The sequence below is a fragment of the Mandrillus leucophaeus genome, unplaced genomic scaffold (genome assembly GCF_000951045.1).
Source record: "Mandrillus leucophaeus isolate KB7577 unplaced genomic scaffold, Mleu.le_1.0 Scaffold428, whole genome shotgun sequence".
Lineage (NCBI taxonomy): Eukaryota > Metazoa > Chordata > Mammalia > Primates > Cercopithecidae > Mandrillus > Mandrillus leucophaeus.
Window position 1 is genome coordinate 114,964 of NW_012104565.1, and position 23,474 is coordinate 138,437.

Here is a 23,474-nt window from a genome sequence, read left to right on the forward strand (position 1 = left end):
AGTTGAGACTGGAGTATGGAGATGCCAGGTGTGTGAAGATAGGAGGCTCAGGGAGACCCTAGGTTGGAGGACACTGATGGACTCTGGAAGACAGGAGCCCATGTTGGGGAGGACTTTGGGGGTCCATGATGACGCAGTCTTAGGGGCTATCTTGGAGGGTGTGACCATCTCACCAAGCACAGGCGTGCCGTCTAGAACCTTCTGTGGGAGGGTGGTCATCTGCGAGACAGGCTGCTCTGCTTCCCAAAGGATACTCTCGAGCTCTCCGCGGACAGCAGCCAGGGCTTCAGGATTCTTGAGAAGGAAGAGCAGGAGCCAGAAAGCAGCGGGACCCATATTCCCCTGCAAGGAGAAGGGCCCCTGTTATGTCATTATGAGGGCAGAGCTGACTCGTCTCTGCTAGGGACACGGCCCGGGCCAAGACAGAGGGGCCAGTAGGCCCGGGCTCCCACTGCTGCCAAATGCCCGGGAATGACTAGTGTCTATCTCCAGCCTCAGGACATGGCCAAAACTACTCTGTGGCCCAAAATACCTACTTCAGGGCCACTCATGGCATCCCTGACTGTGTGCAAAGTCACTAATTCTAGGTCACACAGGTAATCTTCATAGCTAATCAGCAAAACAGTGTCAGTAATAGGAACAGCGTGTATCAGTTAAGACTGTTCACATCTGAGAATAATCACATTGTTGGCCCCAGTTCTTCACCAATCCCAGAATCCCCGCTCCTTACCATGTGACTTTGCCGTTCCTCCATTCAAGGGCCAGAGTGTATTTCCCTGTCCTTTGAATTTATGCTCAGCCGTGGACTTGCTTTGGCCAATAGAATGAGGTGCAATTGAAGGAACAGCCACTCTACGCCTAAGCCGCGAGAAACTTTGTGTTTCCACTTGCCTGACAAGCCCACTGATCCCAAGAGAAGGATGAGAGACTCATGGACAGAGCTGAGCTGCCCCACTGAGCCAGACCCACAGTCCCGTGAGTTAAATAAATGCTGATGGGTGTATGCCACCGAGTGGCTGTGGATGTTTGTTAGGCAACAATAGCTAACTGGTGCGATATCTAAAGATTTGCTTCCAAATATAATCATTCTCGACGTGGTCTGGGATGCAAAAAGTTCTCTGTATGCTTTGTATCTTAAAATTCTTTCAGTCACTTGAAGAATAAATGTGTGTGTGTTGTGTACATATAAAACAAAGTCGCAATCATCATTGATGACTGAAAGCTATGAATAAAAATTATTTAAACTTTCCAATAGATAAACACTTAGGAAAATGAGTGGAATTTCTTGCTTCAAGGCTTCAGTCTTAGCTGAACATTTTCATACACATTTTAGCTTCAGCTCTTTGGTATGTGGCTAAAATGTGTATATGGCACCCTTTAGTGATCCAGACATGGGTAGAATACCAACTAATCTCAATTTGGGGGAAGGTTTTTGTCTGCCATGACTATCCTATTCAATCATAATAATGGAATATTAAATCATCATTACATATCATGTTTACCCAGTAATTTCATTACAGACATAATTACACATGGGCAAAAGAACATATGCACAAAGATAATTATTGCAGTGCTAATGTAATAGAAAAAAGCTGGAAACAACCTCCATGTCTATCAATAGGAGATCAATGAGATAAATGAAGATCCATCCATTGGATGATGATGCAGGAAGTCATTAAAAAGAAGCCAGCTCTGTGTGTACTGATGTGGGACTGTAGCCAAGACACACAGAAGCATGCAAACAGCAAGGTGCAGGGTGGTGGCTCAGCATGCTGCCATTTGTGTGTTTGTTTAAAGAGAAATATACATGAAGAAGCACAGGCCATCCCTTTTTTTGAGACAGGGTCTTGCTCTGTCACCCAGGCTGGAATGCAGTGACACAATCATAGCTCACTGCAGCCTTGACCTCTTGGCTCAAGTGATCCTCCTGCCTTAGCCTCTCAAGGAGCTGGGGCCACAGGCACATGCTACCCAGCTAGGTTTTGTTGTTGTTGTTGTTGTTGTTGTTGTTGTTGTTGTTGTTTTGGTAGAGATGGAGGTCTCCCTGTGTTTCCCAGGCTGATCTCAAACTCCTGACCTCGAGCAGTCCTCCTGCCACAGCCTCCCAAAGAAGCATAGACCATTGCTAAGAGACACCAGAAACTGGTAACTGAGGTTACCTTGGGACAGAAGCTGGGAAGACAAGAGGATAGGGAGGAAGGAGGCTGACTTTCCTTGCAAATACCCTTTTAAACTGTTCAAAATTTTTTAATGGACACACTAATTTTAAGTGAAACAGAAGGCACCCAGGCTGGAGTGCAGTGGCGTGATCGTGGCTCACTGCAACCTCCACCTCCTGGGCTCAAGTGATCCTCCTACCTCAGCCTCCCAAGTAGCTGATACAAGCATGCACCACCATGCCCGGCTAATCTTTCTATTTTTTGTAAAGATGAGGTCTCACTATGTTTCTCAGGCTGTATTCAAATGATTTCTATAGTGATGTACAATGTCATGAGAAATGCTCATGTTACAGTATTAAACCAAATAGAAGGTTAGATTAAAACAGCTGCATGATCTTAACCACAGAAGAAAAATGTACGGGGAAAAGCTGGAAAGAAATGCACCATAGCATCAATGATGGTGAGATGAATTGTGCCTTCCTCTTTAGTGCCCATGAGGCCATGAGGCCAGGAGGCACCACACTCCTCTGCTCAATACTTACATCATGCAGGTGCCATTATTAGGCCTTTTACTGAAAAGGAAAACGAAGTACTCCCTGGTTGCTACCCACTGCCCAGCATATAGTGGAGGCTCACTGATATTTGTCAAATAAACATCTGTGTACCTTTGGATCAGAGGTGGAGCTCCAAGACAGCCTGGGAGGTGGACTGGAAGATCCCTGGACTGAGACCAGGCAGAGGTGGGTTCAAATCCCAGCTCCCCACTTTCTGTGACTGTGGACAAGTCATGTCCCCTTTTGGGTCTCAACACTGGGGGTAACATTGCCACCTCCTGGGTGGTCGCAAGGGTCCAGTGAGGCTGAATGCAAGCAATCCCACACGTGTTGTGCCCAGAGTAGGTGCTCAGAAGTGGTTACCCCTCCCCAACTGGCCCCTCCCCTGGATTTGAGAACAAGTCAGTGGGGGCCTCAGGCCCTTTCTGAGAGTTCTGCCAGCACCTCAGGTCCAGCTGACACAGCGAGGTCACTTGCTGTCCATCACTTAAATAGCCAGGCGAATGTGGGTGATAAATAATTCAGCACTGGCTTAGCTCAGCGCCAAGGCCATTTTATCTGGCCCAGATGGTCAGATGGGGGCCACCGCTCATTAATTACCAAGCAGGAGTGGAACACATGGGCCCTTGGCTATCTCTGCTTGCAGGAAAAAGCTGTGGCAAGTTAGGGAGGTGACCAAGACTGCCTTCTACCCAACTGCACAGATGTGAGTGTGAGTGTGTGTGTGTGTGTGTGTGTGTGTGTGTGTGCACGCAACCATAAGAGATCCTGAATTTGCCACCCTGGAATTTGAGCTTTCACCCATGGAGACTTGCCTCTGTTTACTCAGGAAGACACTTCTCATTTGTCCTCATTCCCTCCTACTGCAGCCAAAGGCCATGACCCAGCAGTGCCACCCCCTGTTCTAGCTTTCCTGTGAATGGCGGCGGCAGACCTCTGGGGGGCACTGACTGCGGGCCAGACCACACCTTTGGCGATTCACATGCTCCTTCTTGTCGCCTCCTGACCACATGGCCCATCAGTGGGAGTAGGGGACTCCCACTGCCCGTGCCTGCCTGCATCCACTTCCTTGTCTGTGGGTAACAGCACGCCACTTTCCTTCGTAAAACCACCTCCTCTTAAATCTAAGTCTGTGTAGGTCATCCAGGACTGACTCATCCTTCCAGACTTCAAGTGTGGGCATGGGACCCAGGCAGAGGTCCCATGAGTGATCCACGCAGAGGGGAGCATGTGACGTGGGCTGGGCCAGTGAGTATCAGGCTTGGGAGCTGTGCTAGAATTTAAGGGAAGGGAACCCTCCTCCATGGGATTGCTAAATTGCATGGAGCTGCTGGAGGCCATTGTAGCCACCCCCCAGGAGACCCTCTGAGGATGCAGCTCGGCAGAAGGGAGACCTGAGGGATGGGAGTCACTCTTTTATTCTTTTAATTTTTGTGATTTAAAAGATTCCAACGGAATAAAAGAATACCCCAAGTGTGATAATGATGTGTTAGTGTAGGTCATAAATTGTAACAAATGTGCCACTCTGCTGAGGGACACTGGTGATGGAGAGGCGAGACACTGGGAGAAGGCGGCTAAGGGGGGGTCCCTGCACCTTTCCTTCAATTTTGCTGTGAACCTAAACCTGCTTTAAAAATAGAGTCTATTTAAAACAAACAAACAAAAGCCCTACGTGCAATGTGGGATTGTGGATTGGCTCCTGGAAGAGAAAAAGCATATTAGTAGAAAAACTGGGGCAACGTGAATGAAGTATGGAGTTTAGTTACTAGCAATGTCCCAGTGCTAATTTCTTAGCACTTGATGAATGTATTGTAGTTATGTAACATTAGGGAAAGCTGGGTGAAGGGTATTTGGGAACTCCCTGTACTATCTTTGCAACTCTTTTATAATCTAAAATTATTTCAAGATAAAACTACTGAAGACAAACAAAAACAAAAACAAACCCAACCCTCTTTACAGATGGTGAAACTGAAGCCCAGAAAAGTGACTTGTTTGAGGTCACACAACTAGTTTAGTGGCAGAGCTGATACTCCACCCAAGTCTGTCTGACTCTCAATACTGTGGTTTTGCTTTTCACCCCGTTGTCAAATGCTTCACGGATTCTTCTCGATGATTACTATCTCAGCGGAGCTATCTGCAGGCCCAGCAGCTCCCGTGGCCCCCTCCCCTACCTCTCAGGACCACCTAGGAGTTTCCAGGGATGTGTGGCTGTGGCTGCTGAGGATGTGATGGGGTGAAGGCCAAGCCAGATATGAGGAAGGAAGAGAAGGATCAGATGTGATGGATGGGGCTGAGGGACATCATGACAATCAATGGTTTCAGTCCTGGCATTGCCAGCATCAGTGGGCTCAGAGCTGGGAGGGAAACCTGTCCTGTGTTTGCAAACTCTCCTCCATCTGCCCCCCACCACCCCACCCCACCTTCCCTTACAGCCTCCTCTTCCCCCTGGCTGGACCTTAGGTCTCGGCCCACAGGGTCCTCCCTGGATGCCCGAGCCTCCCACTGCCCCTTCCATCACTCTCGATTCCAGGTTCAGGGGTGCTGGATTCATGAAGCTGTTGTGAGGATCCTATAAGATGATGTTTGCAAAGTGCTCAAGAGGATGCTTGGCCCAGGGTAAGTGCTCAGTATCTTTTGCGATTATTATTCCTGACTCATCATCTCCGACCTGACAGCAGCAATCACAGCTACCATTTTTCAGCCTCTCCGCAGCATCTGACCCAGCTTCCCATTACTGGCTCTTCCCCCACCTTCCTGGCCCCTCCTCCTTACCTTTCCCACCACTGGAGAGCCCCAGGGACGCCCCCTTCTTCACCCATCCTTGCCCGCAGTATCTCTTCCAGTCCTGAGGCTTTAAACTCTGTGCTGACAGCTCCCAAGCCTGGACCTCAAACTTGAACTCCAGACTGTCTTCTCCAGGTGTCCACTCTCCCACCTCCATCTCAAATTCAACATACCCAAAGCCAAACCCCCAATCTTCTCCCTGAGACTTCCTCCTCCCGCCATCTTCCTCATCTGCCCATGGCTCTGCCACCCCTCCTGTCACTCAGGCCCAAGCCTGGAGTCATCCTTGATGGCCTCCCCCAAGGTCCCATCCAACAGTGGATCCTGTTGGCTTTACTGTGGAATATGTTCAGACTCTAACCACCCCCGACCCTGGCTCAGCAGCACCCTGTCTTGCCTGGATCCTGCAATGGCCTCCCCCCTGCTCTTCCTGCCTCTGCTTCCCCACCCCCTACAGTGTCTTGTCAGCGCTGCAGCCAGAATGATCCCTCTAATGCATTAAGACAGGCCAGGATTTTCCTCTGCTCAGAGCCCTCAGCAGGCACCTGTCTCACTCAAAGTAAAAGCCAAAGCCCTCCCCATGGCCTACAGGGACCTGTGTGGTCCTGCAGCTCTGCCTCCCCACCATGTCACCCTCAGTCCTGCCTCAGGGCCTTTGTACTTGCTGCTCCCTGCCCGGGAGCCTTCACTCTATATATTTACATGGTTCACCCCTCACTTCCTTCAGTCTCTGCTCAGATGTCACCTTTCAGCTAGGCCTTCCTGTGCCTGCCTTCCTGCTGTATCTCTTCTCCATAGAACACATTCCCTCTAAAACTTTTTTTTTTAATTTGAGACAGAGTTTTTTTTTCTGGAGACGGAGTCTCTCTCGTCGCCCAGGCTGGAGTGCAGTGGCGCGATCTCGGCTCACTGCAACCTCTACCTCCTGGGTTCAAGTGATTCTCATGCCTCAGTCTCCCAAGTAGCTGGGATTACGGGCCTGTGCCACCATGCCTGACTAATTTTTGTATTTTTAGTAGAGTCAGGGTTTCACCATATTGGCCAGGCTGGTCTCAAACTCCTGATCTCAAGTGATCTGCCTGCCTCGGCCTCTCAAAGTGTTGAGATTACAGGAGTGAGCCACTGCGTCTGGCCTCTAATACATTTTAGATGCTTACTTGTTTGCTTGTTTATTTATTTATTTATTTTTTAGACAGGATCTTACTATGTCACCCACGATGGAGTGCAGTGGCACAATCATGGCTCATTTTAGCCTTGACCTCCTAGGTTCAAGCAATGCTCCTGCCTCAGCCTCCCAAGTAGCTGGGACTACAACTGTGCACCACCCTGCCCAGCTTTTCTACAAAAAAATAAGATTTTTTTTTTTAGAGATGGGGTCTTGCTATGTTATCCAGACTGGTCTTGAACTCTGGGCCTCAAACGATGTTCCTGTCTAACCTCCCAAAGCACTGTGATTACAGCTTATGTGTTTATTAATTGTCTATCTTCTCCCACCAGAATGCCAGCTCCCTAAAGGTAGGGATTTTTGTCTGTTTTGCTCTCTGCTCTATGCCCAGCTTCTGGAATGGGGCCTGGTCCACGGCAGGCACTCTAAATATTTGCTGAAGATGTTTATTGAGCACTTGTTATCCGCAAGTCACAGTTACAAAGTTGCACATGTATTCCTGCCTCCTTTCATCTTCATAACCACATCTTTTTTTTTTTTTTTTTTTGAGACGGAGTCTCGCTGTGCTCCCAGGCTGGAGTGCAGTGGCGTGATCTCGGCTCACTGCAAGCTCCGCCTCCCGGGTTCACGCCATTCTCCCGCCTCAGCCTCCCAAGTAGCTGAGACTACAGGCCACATCTTAAAGCGAGTGCTACCATCTCCATTTTACAGATGAGTCAACTGAGGTGCTCAGAGGTTAAGTGACTGACTTGCCAGGAAGTGTCAAAGTCAGGATTCAAATCCAGGCAGGGAGGTCACAGAGCCTGTGCCAGAAACTTCTAGACCAAGTACCTTCTTGGCTCTGCCCCCAAAAGGCTCTTGAAAAGTTTTCCCACCTGCTTGAATTCTGGACGCTGTCAACGACTCAACCTCAGAGGACATCTTGTCCCCAGCTCCTGCCCAGCTCTCCTGGCCCTGCCAAAGGCTGTTCCCTGGACTTTCTGCCACTCAAGTCCCTCGGCCAGCATCCAGTTTTGCTGACACAGGTCATTTCCACAAGGGTTCTGGGGACACTTTGGAGCTCCAAGTCATCTCTGCACATAAATATGTTATTAGGCACTGATGTGGGGGACAACTGCCAATTAATCCCAGCCCCCACCCCTTGCCAGTCTCTGCCTGCAAGGACAGTTAATGGCTCTGAGAGGAAACTAAAAATAAGCCGCAAGTCGATGGGAGAGGAATTACCCAGAAATGTCAGCCTGTACAACTGTCACTGTCAAAGTGGGGCCAAGAGAAAGATGGGGGGCTTGGGGAACAGGAAAGAGGACAGGATCCAGGCCTGGAGCCCTGCAGCATCAAAGGCCACCCTGTTTCTCTCACTCCAATAGCTGGTCCATGACCAAATCCACTGGCTCTGTCTTCCTGAAATTTCCAAAATCTATCCATGTCCTCATCACCTCCATGGCCACCACCTGACCCTGCCACCACCGTTTCCTCCTTGGTGCCCTGTTTTTGCTTTTGCCCCCAAGATCCTGTCCCTCCTCTGCTCAGAACTCTCCTAGGTCCCCATCTCACCCAAAAAAAAAAAAAACATCCCAAGTCCTCACTTATGAGGACCCACAAGGCCCTCAGTGACCTCTTCCCTCAGTCTCTTGCCCCCTTCCTCACTCTGCTTCAGCTGTGTGATCCAACTGTACTCCGCATGATCCAACCCCAGGGCCTTTGCACTTGCTATTTCCATTATTGGAAGCTTCTATCCCCACATCTTCTCCAAGTTTCTGAATCTAGCTTTCTTATCATCCAGGGCTCAGCTCGAATATCTCAGGGAGGCCTCCCTGACCACCCCGGCTAGAGCAGACCTGTTTCTTTCTATTCACAGCCCTGTTTCATACTCTAAATATCATCATCTAAAATCACCTTGTATATGTTTCCTTGACTCTCTGCTCCCTGTCCCCCTGACCCCCCAAGTGGTAATCAACACAACACAGAATCTTTGAGGTCTATGGTAAGTACTCAGTGGATTTTTTTTTAAGAGGTGGGATCTCACTATGTTGCCCAGGCTCGTCTCGAACTCCTGGGTCCAAGCGATCCTCTTGCCTCACCCTTCCGAGTAGCTGGGATTACAGGTGCATACTACCATGCCCAGCTTCTTAATGGAACTTCTAAAAAATTCTTCAAAATAACTGGTCTGCACACTTCAAAAAATGTAAAGGTCATGAGAAACAATGAAATGCACAGAAAATGTGACAGATTAAAGAAAACAGGTCAGGTGCAGTGGCTCACACCTGTAATCCCAGCACTTTGGGAGGCTGAGGCTGAGGCTGAGGCGGGCGGATCACGAGGTCAAGAGATCGAGACCATCCTGCCAACACGGTGAAACCCCATCTCTACTAAAAATACAAAAAAATTAGCTGAACGTGGTGCATGGTGGCACGAGCCTATAGTCCCAGCTATTCAGGAGGCTGAGGCAGGAGAATCGCGTGAACTCAGGAGGCGGAGGTTGCAGTGAGATGAGATCGTGCCACTGCACTCCAGCCTGGCAACAGAGTGAGACTCCATCTCCAGAAAAAAAAAAAAGAAAACTGAAGAGTCAGAATGACTAAATGCAACATGTGATTCTGGATTGGATGCTGGACCAAGATGAACCAAAAAGGACATTATTGAGACAACTGGCCAAACTGGAATACAGACTGTTTATTAGATAATGATCATGTATCTGGGCTCATTATCCTGAAATTGGTTATTGTGCTGTGGTCATGCAGGGGATGTTCTTGCTTACACTCAAGCAATTAGGGATAAAAAACCATGATATCTGCAACTTATTCACAAATTATTTCAATAAAATAATCCCACTGGGGAAAAGAGAGCGTAAGAGAGACAGAGACAGAGAGAAAGCAAAGGTGGTAAAATGTTTAAAATTGGGGAATCAAGGTGAAGCATATATAAGAGTTCATCAAACTATTAAACCTTTTTATAAATTTAACATTTTTCCAAATTAAAACAAAACAAAACAAAACAAAAAGAGGCTGGGCGTGGTGGCACACACCTGTAATCGCAGCACTTCCAGAGGCTGAGGCAGGCAGATCACTTGAGGTCAAGAGTTTGAGACTAGCCTGGCCAACATAGTGAAACCCCATTTCTACTAAAAATACAAAAATTAGCCAGGCGTGGTGGCAGGCAACGGTAGTCCCAGCTACTCGGGAGGCTGAGGCATGAGAATCACTTGAACCCGGGAGATGGAGGTTGCAGTGAGCTGAGATCGAGCCACTGCACTCCAACCTGGACAACCAAGCGAGACTCTGTCTCAAAAGAAAAAAAAGAAAAGAATACTGAGTGAATTATTCTGTTCATCATGCTGTTTGACAGTAAAGGACGTCAGGGAACGGGGGTGGGCATGGGTATGTGTGCACACACCCACACTGACATCAGCACACACTCACAAATGCACACCTACCTACACATGCACACACAGGTATAGTCATGTGCACCTGAATACGTGCACAGACATGCACACCCCCATGCACACATACACATTCATATCACAACCACACATACACACCTGCACACACCCACTTGCACACTCACACCCACCTGTGTGGCCCACAGCTGCAGCACCAGGGCCCGTGCCTGCATCTCCTCTGACACACCCATCTCCTCCAAGTGCAGCAGGTAACTCTCCAGCCATTTGCTCCTGTGGGCCCGTGTGGCCAGCCTGGCTGGGGACAGCAGCTTCCACAGGCGACTTTTGACACTGCACATGTGGTCCTTGTCCCCTGCAGGGACAGAGCACAGAGAGTAGGGGTTAGAGATTCACCACCACACCCAGGGCTGACCGAGCATGACCTCCCATGAGGCCAAGGGACTTCTGAATGTCACTCATTGAGGGTGGGGAGTTCCTGTGGGAAAGAAGCTGTAGGGACAGGCCCACAGCGGGAAGCTCTTTCAATACTGACTTGCTTATTATCTGTCTTACACCCAGTAAAAAGAAGCAAGGGGTCTTGTCTCTTGCAGGTGGGATCCCAGTCTATTTCAATCACCTCTATGTCCCCAGCACCCAGCCCGTAGTAGGTGTTCAATAAATATGCATTGTATTAGTCTGTTTTCATGCTGCTGACAAAGACATACTCAAGACTGGGTAATTTTTTTTTATAAAAAAAAAAAAAAAGAGGTTTAATGGACTCACAATTCCATGTGGCTGGGGAGGCCTCATAACCATGGTGGAAGGTGAAAGGAACATCTTACATGGCGGCAAGCAAGAGAAAACGAAAGCCAAGCAAAAGGAGAAACCACTTATAAAATCATCAGATTTCGTGAGACTTATTCACTACAAGGAGAACAGTATGGGGGAAACCACCCCCCATGATTCAATTATCTCCCACCAGGTCCCTCCCACAACATGTGGGAATTATGAGAACTACAGTTCAAGATGAGATTTGGGTGGGGACACAGCCAAACCATATTATGCATTAAATAAATGGCATTTCTTTCCAGAGCAGGAGAAGGAACACTGAACACCGAACAGCATTCTCCCTCCCCAGGTCCAACCCCAGAGCAGTGCCAGCCCATGTGCATGAGGAGGAGGCCACTGTGAGCAGGCTCAGCACAGCAGCGATTACAGAAAGACATCAGCAACAACCTAACTGACCATCCAGAGAGGGCAGATTGGGCTGGAGTCTCAAACTCAACTCACTCCAGAGAAGGCAGGCCAAGTAAAAGAGAGAGGAGGCCAGAAAGGGACCATGGCACTTAGCCCACCGACCAGCACTCGGCAGGAGAGAGAAACACCCCAGCATGGTCAGAGGGCCTGTGCTTTCAAAGGAAGCTGAAAATTCAGACAATTATGTATACACCGTCTGATATTTTTTAAGGTTAGCATCCAAGTAAAAAGTTTTTAATCACTGTGCTGACCACAGAAGCATCTCTGAAGGTCAACTTTGGCCCACAGATCACCAGCGTGCAATCACCATTAAACAGACAATGGTGTGTTTATGTTCTGGAAAAACCATACAGCAGTGAAAGTGAATTAGTACATTTTACATACAGACACAGAGAGTTCCAAAGGGCAGACTGGTAAGAGGATAAAGCCGGGCACTGAAGAATGATACTATTTAGATATTGTTTTCTTTTCTCCTTCCTTTTAAAAAAAATATTTTCATGAACCATACATGAGACTTAATATATATTGTTTTAAAGCTCCAAGGTAATGCTATTTATATGCACAGATATAAAGTTTAAAACAAAAATATAAAATATAAGATTTGGTATTCTCTGAAATCACCCCTTGGAAAACAGAGTCACCTTGGATTGCTCTGAAGTTTCAAAGTATTGGAAACTCCCTCACTGACTCTTCTGAACCACAAGCCATGTTTCAGGAAGACTCGCCCCAGCACTGATTCTAAACCTGGCTGCACATCACAGGGCGTTTGAAAGGGTCAGAAATGTAGCCTATGGTTTTTTTTTTTTTTTTTTTTAAGTATTTTGGCTTCATTTTCAAATAATATGCTGAATATGTTTAACTTTTAGACTTCAACTTGAGCTCATTGTTTTACATTGAAATGAATGTCACCATTTCAGGTGACATTTCAATGTAAAGCAATGAGCTTACATGTTCAACTGAAATACATTATCTTCCTATGTGTCTCAACTTTTCAGGCTCTCTGGAGAATTACCTGGGAGCTCTTCAATCTCTGGATGCCCAGGTGCCAACCCCAGATTGATCATGTCAAAATCATGTGGGTGGGAACTGGGCGTCCAGGGGTTTAGGGCTGCAGGGCACGGGCGTGTTAAAACCACCTCAGTTGATGCAAACTCTGAATACTTCTAAGCATCATCTGATGGGATGGCTAAAAAAAGAGGCAAAGAAATTTAACACAGCTTTAGAAATAACTGGCATTCTTTGAAGTCTGACCACACGACTGCAATCTTGAATATCACTGTAAACACGGCGTTTACAGATGACTTTAAAAAGTAAGGCAGGACCATTCTCTACTTTTCCCCTGTGCCTAGAGCAGTTCTGAGTACATAGGAGGCACTCAATATTTGCACAATAAATGAATAATTAAGCAAAAAAGCTAACGCAGTATGAAAAGACAGCTGACAGAATGTGAGAAAATATTTGCAAATAATATATCTGATAAGGGTCTAGCACCCAAAATATATAAAAGAACTCCTACAACTCAACAACAATAAAAAACAAACAACCTGTTTCAAAAATTGACAAAGGACTTGAATAGATATTTCTCCAAAGAAGAGCTACAAATGGCTGACAAACACATGAAAAGATGCTCAACACCATTAGTCATTAGAAAAATGCATATCAAAACCGCTGTGTGATACCATTCACAACCATGAGAATGACTACTATTTAAAACACAGAAAATAAGGGATGGTGAGGATGTGGAGAAATTGAAACCCTTATGCATTGCTGGTGGGAATGTAAAATACTGCAGTTGCTATGAAAAAGAGTTTAGCAGTTCCTCAGAAAGTTAAAGAATTACCATATGATCCAGTAATTCTAGTTCCAGGTATATACCCCAAAGAACTGAAACCAGAGACTCAAACAGATACTTGTGCACCAATGTTCGTAGCAGCATTATTCACAGTAGCCAAAAGGCGGAAACAACCCAGGTGTTGGTTGATAGGTGACTGGATAAATAGAATGCAGTATATACACACAATGTATTCAGTCTTTAAAAGGCATGAAATTCTGACACATATGCCAGGCGTGTTGGCTCATGCCTGTAATCCTAGCACCTTGGGAGGCCAAGGCGGGCAGATTTCCTGAGCTCAAGAGTTAGAGACCAGCCTGGGCAACATGGTGAAACTCTGGCTCTACTAAAATAAAAAAAAAAAAAAAAAAAAAATTAGCCAGGCGTGGTGGCATGTACCTGTAATCCCAGCTACTCAGGAAACTGAGGCATGAGAATAGCTTGAACCCGGGAGGTGGAGATTGTAGTGAGCAACACTGCACTCCAGCCTGAGAGCAAGACTCTGTCTCCAAAAAAAAAAAAAAAAAAAGAAATAGATATTCTGACACATACTACAACATGGATGAACCTTTAAAATATTATGCTAAGTGAAATAAGCCAGACACAAAAGGACAAATATTGTATAATGCCACTTACATGAGATTCCTAGAACAGGAAATTCAGAGACAGAAAGTAGAATAGAAGATATATCGGGCCGGGAGGAAAGGCAGGTGGAGAATTTTGTTTAATGGGCATAAAGCTTTTGTTTAGAATAATGGAAAGTTTCTGGAAATAGATAATGGCATGGTTATACAACATTGTGAATGTATTTACTGCCACTGAATTGTACAATTACAATGGTTAAAATAGTATATTTTATGTTATATATTATTTTAGCACAGTTTTTTTTTAAAAGGTATATGAAGGTCATTTGGCAAAAATGAGTCAAAGATAGTGTTGTATAACAAAGAATTTGGATTCCAGCCGGGCGCGGTGGCTCACGCCTGTAATCCCAATACTTTGGGAGGCCAAGGTGGGCAGATCACCTGAGGTCAGGAGTTTGAAGCCAGCCTGGCCAACATGGTGAAACCCCATCTCTACTAAAAATACAAAAAAAGTTAGCTGGGCGTGGTGGCGGGCAACTGTAATCCCAGTTACTCGGGAGGCTGAGGCAGGAGAATCACTTGAACCTGGGAGGTGGAGGTTGCAGTGAGCTGAGATAGAGCCACTGCACACCAGCCTGGGTGACAAAGTGATACTCAAAATACAAAAGAATTTGAATTCCAAGGTTTCAGTTACCCATGGTCAACGATGGTCCAAAAATACTAAATGAAAAATTCTGGACATAAACAGTCATAGGTTTTAAATTACATGCTGTTCTGAGTAGTGTGTTGAAATCTTGTGCCATCCTGCTCTGTCCTGCCCGGCAAAAAACACAGGATAAAAATATAGCAGTGAGCTGGGTGCAGTGGCTCACTCCTATAATCCCAGCACTTTGGGAGGCCAAGACGGGCAGATCACCTGAGGTCAGGAGTTCAAGACCAGCCTGGCCAACATGGCGAAACCCCATCTCTAACAAAAAAACAAAAATACAAAAATTAGCCAGGCATGGTGGCGCGCACCTGTAGTCCCAGCTACTCAGGAGGCTGGGGCAGGAGAATCACTTGAACCCAGGAAGGGGAGGCTGCAGTGAGCAGAGATTGCACCACTGCACTCCAGCCTGGACAATAGAGCAAGATTCTGTCTCAAAAACAAAATTATATATATATATAGCAGTGATTGGATCACGAATCAAATCAGTTTACACTTATATATCCCTTAGAGCAGTGCAGAGGACACACTAAACCTTACCCGAGAGTTATCTATTGCTATGATATGTTGTTAGCACAAAGCAAAGTGCCAGCAACCACATGTTTATTATGCATTTGTGGAAAAAAAGAAAAATAAGAATATAGTCACATTCACTTGCACTTGTCTGAAGGAACTCTAGAAGGATCCATTCGAAACTAATAAAACGAATCGATTATGAGCAGTGGCAATTGGTGGAAGGGGATGTGACAAGAAAAGGAAGGAGACTTACCACTGTTACTAATTTTTTTCCAGCCTTACTGAGGTATAATTGACAAATGAAAATTCTTATTTAAGTTGTACAACGTGATGTTTTGATACACATATACAGTGTGAAATGATTGCCACAATCAAGCTAATTAGCATATCCATCACCTCACGTGTGCATGCACGGTGAGAACACTTAAGATCCACTCTCTTAGCAAATTTCAAGTATACAATACATTGTTACTAACTACCATCACCGTTCTGTATATTAGGTCTCCAGAACTGATTCGTCTTGTAACTCAAAGTTTATACCCTCAACCAACACCTCCTGAGCCCTGCTAACCACTATTCCACTGTTCCTCTGAATTCAACTTTCTTAGCTCCCACATACAAATGACATCTTGCAGTATTTGATTTTCTGTGTCTGGCTTATTTCACTTACAATAATGTCTTCCAGGTTCATCCATATTGTTACAAATGGCAGGATTTCTCCCTTTTTATGGCTGAATAACATTCTATCGTGTATTTACACACACAGCAGTCCTGTCTTATCCACAGTTTCACTTTCCAAGGTTTCCGTTACCCATGGTCAACCATGGTCCAAGAATATTAAATGAAAAACTCAAGACATAAACAATCCCTAAGTTTGAAATCGCATGCCAGTCTGCGTAGCATGATGAACTCTTGTGCCATCCTGCTCCGTCTTGCCTAGGATGTGAATCATCCCTCTGTCCAGCGTATCCACGCTGCAGACCACACCTGCCCATTAGTCACTGAGGAGCCACCGTCTCGGTTATCACATCAACCGTCATGGTATGGTAGGACTTGTGTTCAAGTAACCCTTATTTTGCTTTTATTACAGTATATTGTTATAATTGGTTTCTTTTTATTACTATGTTGTTAATCCCCTACTGTGCCTCATTTATAAATTAAACTCTATCAGGGCCGGGGGTGGTGGCTCATGCCTGTAATCCCAGCACTTTGGGAGGCCAAGGCAGGCGGATGACCTGAGGTCGGGAGTTCGAGACTAGCCTGATCAACATGGAGAAACCCCATCTCTACTAAAAATACAAAATTAGCCAGGTGTGGTGGTGCATGCCTGTAATCCCAGCTACTCGGGAGGCTGAGGCAGGACAATAGCTTGAACCTGGGAGGCGGAGGTTGTGGTGAGCCAAGATTGCACCATTGCACTCCAGCCTGGGTGACAAGAGTGAAACTCCGTCTCAAAAAAAAAAAAAAAAAATTAAATTCTGTCATAGTTCTCTATGTATAAGACAAAACAGTATATACAGGGTTCAGTACCACGCGTGGTTCCAGGCATCCACTGGGGGTCTTGGAACATATCCCCTGAGGTTGAGGGGGGCATTGTACCACTATCTCTGTATCTGTTCATCGACTGATGGGCACTTAGTTTGTCTCTATGTCTCAGCTGTTGTGAATAACGCTGCAATGAAATGGAGGTGCAAGATATCTCTTCAAGACAGTGAGTTCGTTTCCTTCGAATATATACCTAAAAGACAGATTGCTGGATGATGTGGTAGCTCTATTTTTGAGTTTTTAGGAACCTCCCTACTGTTCTCCATGATGGCTATACCAATTTACATTCCCACCAACAGTGCGAAAGAGTTCTCTTTTCTCCACATCCTTGCCAACACTTGTCATCTTTCGACATTTCTAACGGGTGTGTGGTGGTATCTCCTTGTGATTTTGATTTGCATTTTCCCGATGAGTAGTGATATTGAACACCTTTTCATACTTGTTGCCATTTGTATGTCTTCTTCGGGAAAAATGCCTGTTCTGGTCCTTTGTCCATTTTGCAGTCAGGTTATTCGGATTTTTTTTTTTTTTTTTTTTTGAGGCGGAGTCGTGCTGTCACCAGGCTGGAGTGTGGTGGTGTGATCTCGGCTCACTGCAACCTCCACCTGCCGGGTTCAGGTAATTCTCCTGCCTCAGCCTCCGGAGTAGCTGGGACTACGGGCACGCACCGCCACACCCAGCTAATTTTTATATTTTTTAGTAGAGACAGGGTTTCACCATGTTGGCCAGCATGGTCTCAATCTCTTGACCTCGTGATCCGAGCGCCTCGGCCTCCCAAAGTGCTGGGATTACAGGCATGAGCCACTGCGCCCGGCTGTTATTTGGATTTTTTGGTATTGAGTTGTATGAGTTCCTTATATATTTTGGATTTTAACTCCGTATCGGGTATGTGGTTTATAATCTACTTTATATTTTTAATGTTTAAACCATGTGAAATAATTTTTAAAATAAAATAATAGAATATCTGGCAAACCCCCAAAAAATAATTTCCAGTGAAACATCACATACTGTAGAGATTCAAGGAGTCAGTGCATATGGGAGTGAGGAAGAGAAGATTCTGGAAAACTGAGCTTGGTGGCTCAACCTGGGGCCCTGCAGATGAGCCTTGGGCAACAGAGTGGCCACAAGCCCCAGGGGGTTACGGAGCATTGAAATGGGGCTGGCTCAAATGCAGCCACATTTAATATAGGGTAGAGTAGACACTGGATTCCAGAGTCAGCATGAGAAACAAAATGTAAAATACCTTATTAACAACGTTTAACATTGGTTACATGCTGAAATACTAATAATGTTTTAGATATATTGGTTTAAATAAAATGTAGTATTAAAATAGACTTCACCTCTATTTTTTCTTTTTTAACGTGTCTAATATAAACTTTTAAATTACAAATGTGATTCCTATTATATGTCTATGTACAGCACTGTTCTAGAAGGATAACACCAAACTGATAGCAATAGTTACCTAGGGATAGATTTAGAGGGAATGTGGTCAAAAAAGAATTTTCCTTTTTGTAATATGCAATTTTTTTTTTTTTACAAAAGTCAGGGGAGCCCAGTTAAGAGGCCCAGCTCTGTAGCAGAGTGCCTGACCTTGAACAAGTCACTTCATCTCTCAGCACCTCAGTTTTCTTGCCTGTAAATTGGGATAATAAAAGTACCCACCACAGAGGGTTATACATAGATCGAAGGTGTTAACATCTAAAGCACAGAGATGCCTGACACAGACCTAATAAGCAGCTATATTATTAAATAACAAATCTTACTGAATGTTAGCAGATTATTAGCCCAAGGAGAACATGTTCATGAATTGCTTCTATAACTAAGAAATAATAATAAATTGTGAAATACAGAGCACAAAGTTAGAAGACAGAGGGCACTGAAATCCCAGCTCTTTCCTTCCTAGCAAGATGACCTTGGCCAAGTCACTTTGCATCTCTGAGCCTCAATTTCCCCCATGTGTAAAATGGGGGCCAGCTAGCTCACAGAATGGTTAGGGGGATTCAGAAAGATCACACACAGAACACACTTGGTATCGGTAGAGGTTTGTAAAATGCTACTGGCTACATTCTCTCCATTATTATGAGGTATTTCTTATTGGTGCAATGACTTGACGCCATGAATCAGGGCTGCCAGGCCCACGGTGATTGGCAGCCCACCAATTTAAACCAGATTGGTGTATCTGGCTTAAATCCCAGAGTCCCCATGCTATGTAGCCTCGGCTGAGCCCCTGCCCGTCTCTGGACCTCAGTCTCCTCATCCAAAAAATGAGGATCCAGACTGGAGTACTTCTCAAGTTTTTTCTGGGAAACCCCTCTAGGCCCTCTAGATTTGGGGGCATAGTACAGAGAGGTCCCCAGGAGACACATGTCTTTAAAGTCTTGGGTTTTACCTTTGAAATGCATCAGAGAGTTTTGCATCAGACTCTGATTCTTTGATATAAGAATGCCTTTTTCCTCAAAACAATGTTCAAATAAACAGCCCCCAAAATAATCCAGTAAAATAAATGTTCCAGACAGAAGCACTATGCTTAGCTTGGGGGCCTATTTAACTGTCCCCTGCCCTACTGTGTGAGAAACACCAGACTGAATGGTGTAAGTGTCCTCAAAGGATTAACTTTCTTTTAAAATATATTTATACTTTAAAAGTGAAGGAAGAATAATGTATGTATACAGAAAAAAATAAGAAAAATAGAGAGTCTAAGAATTCAAATCCACATATTGTAAAAAATTATTTTCTCTCCACCCCTTCTCAGCCTTCCCAAAGGCAAAAATCTATATATACTCCCACATTTTAAAAAATGGCCAGGTGTGGTGGCTTACACCTGTAATCCTAGCACTTTGGGAGGCTGAAGCAGGCAGATCACTTGAGGTCAGGAGTTTGAGACCAGCCTGGCCAACATGGCAAAACCCCATCTCTACTAAAAGTACAAAAACATTATCCAGGTGTGGTGGTGCATGCCTGTAATCCCAGCTACTCGGCAGACTGAGGCAGGAGAATTGCTTGAATCTGTATATATAGTGACATAGTATACCCTCTGCCTGCACCTTGCTCTTTTTTTGTGACAGTAGATTTCATTCACTACCAGTATGTCCCACTCTGTTTTAGATGCATAGATGGCCTTTAGATGAATGCATAATTTATTTAGTCAGCCCTTACTGATGGACTTTAAATTGTTTCTAGCATTTGCAATTAAAAGCAATGTGACAATGAATATGTTTGTGTACCTGTAGAAATGTGCAAGCATTTCTGTAGGATAAATTCCTAGAAGTGGAAGTACAGGATCAAAGGAATGTGCATTTTATTTTATGTTTCAGCAGGTTCTGCCAAAAGAGGCTGCAATGCTCCAAGCACCCCACAGCAAGGTTTGGGGGCTGCTTTGCCCATATGCCTTTGGTGCCAACTAAGATGAGAAATCACCGTCCCATATTGCCACCTGCTGCTCACATTGAGAAATGCATCCTTCCTATAGCCAGCCCAGGGTTGCTCCCAGAGTAATGGGGGTAGTTCCTCTGTGTCTAACCAGACTCCTCTGGAGCATCTGTATGGAGGAAATGGTAATGGAGAAACCCAATTTTTCCTGGGGAAGCAATCAGTGCTAGGATATGGCAGGTGCTTTATGCACAGGATTTTGCAGCCAGACAGACCAAGTTTCCACCTACCAGCTGCAGGTCTATGACAAGTGATCTCACCTCTCTGAGCCTCAGTTTCCTTATCTGCAATATGGATATGTTAATAACAACCTTCCAGCATGGATGGCAAGATTCAGTAAGATCAAATGAGTCCCTCTAAAAAGATAATTAAGGACACAAACAGCCGACTCATAAAGAAGAAATGCAAACGGCTACTGAAACACAAAAAAATACAAAAGTCAGCCAGGCCCAGTGGCACGTGCCTGTAGTCCCAGCTACTCGGGAGGCTGAGTTGGGAGGATCGCTTGAGCCTGGGAGGTCAAGGTTGCAGTGAGCGAGATCTCACCACTGCACTCCAGTCTGGGCAACAGAGCGAGACCCTGTTTCAAAACAACAACAACAACAAAGAAAAAACCAAACACACACAGAGATGTTTCATCACAGTAGTAAGGGATATGCCATATAGAGTCAGATGTCCTTTTTTCCATCAGATTGGAAATTATTTAAAGGCTGATAATTGCATATTGGCAAGGTTGTAGCAACATGCAAATTAAAACAATAAGTTACCCACCTCTGCCCATCAGATTAGCAAACAAATGGAAAGACTGATGGCATCTGGTGGAACAGATTTCTTCCCTTTAGGTAGGTGGATGAATTGCTCTGTGGTTTTGGAAATGACGTGGCAGAAGCAGATAAAAATTCAATGTATAGGGCCTTTGACCTGGCAAAACCACTTCTAAGAAGTGGGTGGAGAGAAATGAAATCACCAGATGGTAGAATAGATACAAGTACAATGAAATGGTATAAAAGCAAAAAGAAAGACAGACAGAATATTGACATCTATCAGAGGGAAATGGTTAACTACTGAAACAGCCAAGTGAGGGCTAAAAAAATGTCTTGGTTTTTTGTGTTTGTTTTTGTTTTGAGACAGAGTCTCACTCTGTCGCCCGGGCTGGAGTGCAGTGGCGCTATCTTGGCTCACTGTAACCTCCATCTCCCAGGCTCAAGTGATCCTCCCACCTCAGCCTCCCAAGTAGCTGGGATTACAGGCGTGTGCCACCATGCCTGGCTAATTTTTTTGTATCTTTGGTAGAGATGGGGTTTCGCCATGTTGGCCAGGCTGGTCGTAAACTCGTGACCTCAAGTGATCTACCTGTCTCAGCCTCCCAAAGTGCTGGGATTACAGGCATGAGCCACTGCGCCCGGCCACAATGCTTTTTCTTGTTACCTCAGCCAATTCTAACAGCTGCCCTCTAGGAAGATCTTGCTGTTCCTCCCATTTTACAGATGAGCTCACTGAGGCACAGAGAGAACACACAGATGCAGGGATGGGGAGCCGGTAAAGCTCTTCAAGCCCTCAGAGCCCAGACTGTCTTAGCCACTCCCCTCCACAGTCCCTCCAGAGAAAGGAACTGAGGCAAGTAGAAGTAACTTGCTCCAAGTCACCAGCAAGGAAGCAGCAGCGCAGGAATTCGAATCCAGGCCTGTGCTGCAAGTCTCTGAGCCCAGCACACACAGCACTTCCCAACCTTCTCAGGACACTTGTCAGACATGCAGTTTTCCAGGCTGTCCCCTGGAGATCTGGATTCCTACGACCTGGATGGGGCTGAGGGGCCTATGTTAGGAACAAGGGCCTGAGAGGATTCTGCTCATCAGGGAAGTTGGGGGCACGTGGCCCAGGGAATGGCGCCGCCCAGTGGTTGCTACGGCCCCTGCACACAGAATTAGCCAGGACACTACCAACACTGAGTCCGCTCTGCAACCACAAAAACAGATGAGGTAGATTTCTACAAATCGATGTGGAAATACGGTACACAGGGAGTTGAGTGAAAGCTGTAAGTGGTAGAACAATTCTTCTAGTGTGATATATCTAAGTTATAAAAGTACAGGCCGGGCCGTGCGTGGTGGCTCATGCCTGTAACCCCAACACTTTGGGAGGCTGAGGCGGGCAGATCTGTTGAGCTCAGGAGTTTAAGACCAGCCTGGCCAACATGGCAAAATGCCGTCTCTACTAAAAATACAAAAATTAGCCGGGTGTGGTGGTGCCTGCCTGTAATCCCAGTTACTCAGGAGGCTGAGGCAGGAGAATTGCTTGAACCTGGGAGGCAGAGGTTGCAGTGATCTGAGACTGTGCCACTGCACTCCAGCCTGGACAACAGGGCGAGACTCCGTCTCAAAAAAACAAAAATAAAAACAAAAACAAAAACAAAAACAAAAACAAAACACAGGCCAACAGCTAAGTAAAATGCATGTGTGCACTGAAAGACACGTACAAGAATGTTCACAACAACCTCTTCCTAACAGCTCCAAACTGGGGACTATTCAAATGTCTATCAACCAGGAATGGATAAACAAATTGTGGTATATTTATTTAATGAAATACTATACAGCAATAAAAAGAACAAGTTGTTGGCCAGGCACAGTGGCTCACGTCTGTAATCCCAACACTTTGGGAGGCCAAGGTGGGAACCCAGGAGTTGGAGACCAGCCTGGGAAACACAGTGAGACCCCATCTCTACAAAAATATTTAAGAATTAGCCAGGCATAGTGGCACATGCCTGTAGTCCCAGCTACTCAAGAAGCTGAGGTGGAAGGATCGCTTGATCCCAGGAGATTGAGGCTGCAGTGAGCCAAGATTGCACTACTGCACTCCAGCCTGGGTGACAGAGTGAGACCCTGGTTCAGGAAAAAAAAAAAAAAAAAAGCATGGTGACTCACTCCCATAATCTCAGCACTTTGGGGGGCCAAGGCAGGAGGATTGCTTGAGCCCAGGAGTTCAAGACCAGTATAGGTAACATAGCAATACCCCATCTCAAAAAAATTGTTTTTAAGACAAAAATAAATAAATAAATAAAAACTGGATTGTTGATCCATATAACAACCTGGATGAAATAAACCAGACATAAAAGGGCATATACTGTGTGATTCCATTTCTAGGAAGTTGAAGAACAGGCAAAACCAATTGGAGGTAAAAGAAACCAGTATAGTGGCTACCTCGGGGGGTGAATACTGGCTGGGAAAGAGCATAAAAAGTTTAGATCTACCTCTCAGTGCATTTATTTATTTATATATTTATTTATTTATTTATTTATTTATTTGAGACAGAGTCTGGCTCTGTCACCTAGGTTGGAGTACAGTGGCATGACTGCAGCTCACTGCAACCTCCAACTCCTAGGTTCAAGCTATTCTCCTGCCTCAGCCTCCCGAGTAGCTGGGATTGCAGGTGTCTGCCACCATGCCTGGCTAATTTTTGTATTTTTAGTAGAGATGGGATTTCACCATGTTGACCAGGCTGATCTCAAACTCCTGGCCCCAAGTGATCTGCCCACCTCGGCCTCCCAAAGTGCTGGGATTATAGGTGTGAG

At 45.5% G+C, this 23,474-nt stretch overlaps 1 protein-coding gene across 1 annotated transcript in view; it reads right to left on the reverse strand.

Moving 5' to 3' along the window:
* The window catches only part of PTGIS (prostaglandin I2 (prostacyclin) synthase), a 42,583-nt gene that overhangs the window by 7,488 nt on the left and 11,621 nt on the right, over nt 1–23,474 (reverse strand). The window contains exons 5-6 of the mRNA XM_011993224.1: nt 10,233–10,422; nt 174–342 (exon numbers count right to left, since the gene is read on the reverse strand). Coding sequence (XP_011848614.1) covers nt 174–342; nt 10,233–10,422 — 359 coding nt within the window. The remainder of the gene's footprint in view (nt 1–173; nt 343–10,232; nt 10,423–23,474) is intronic.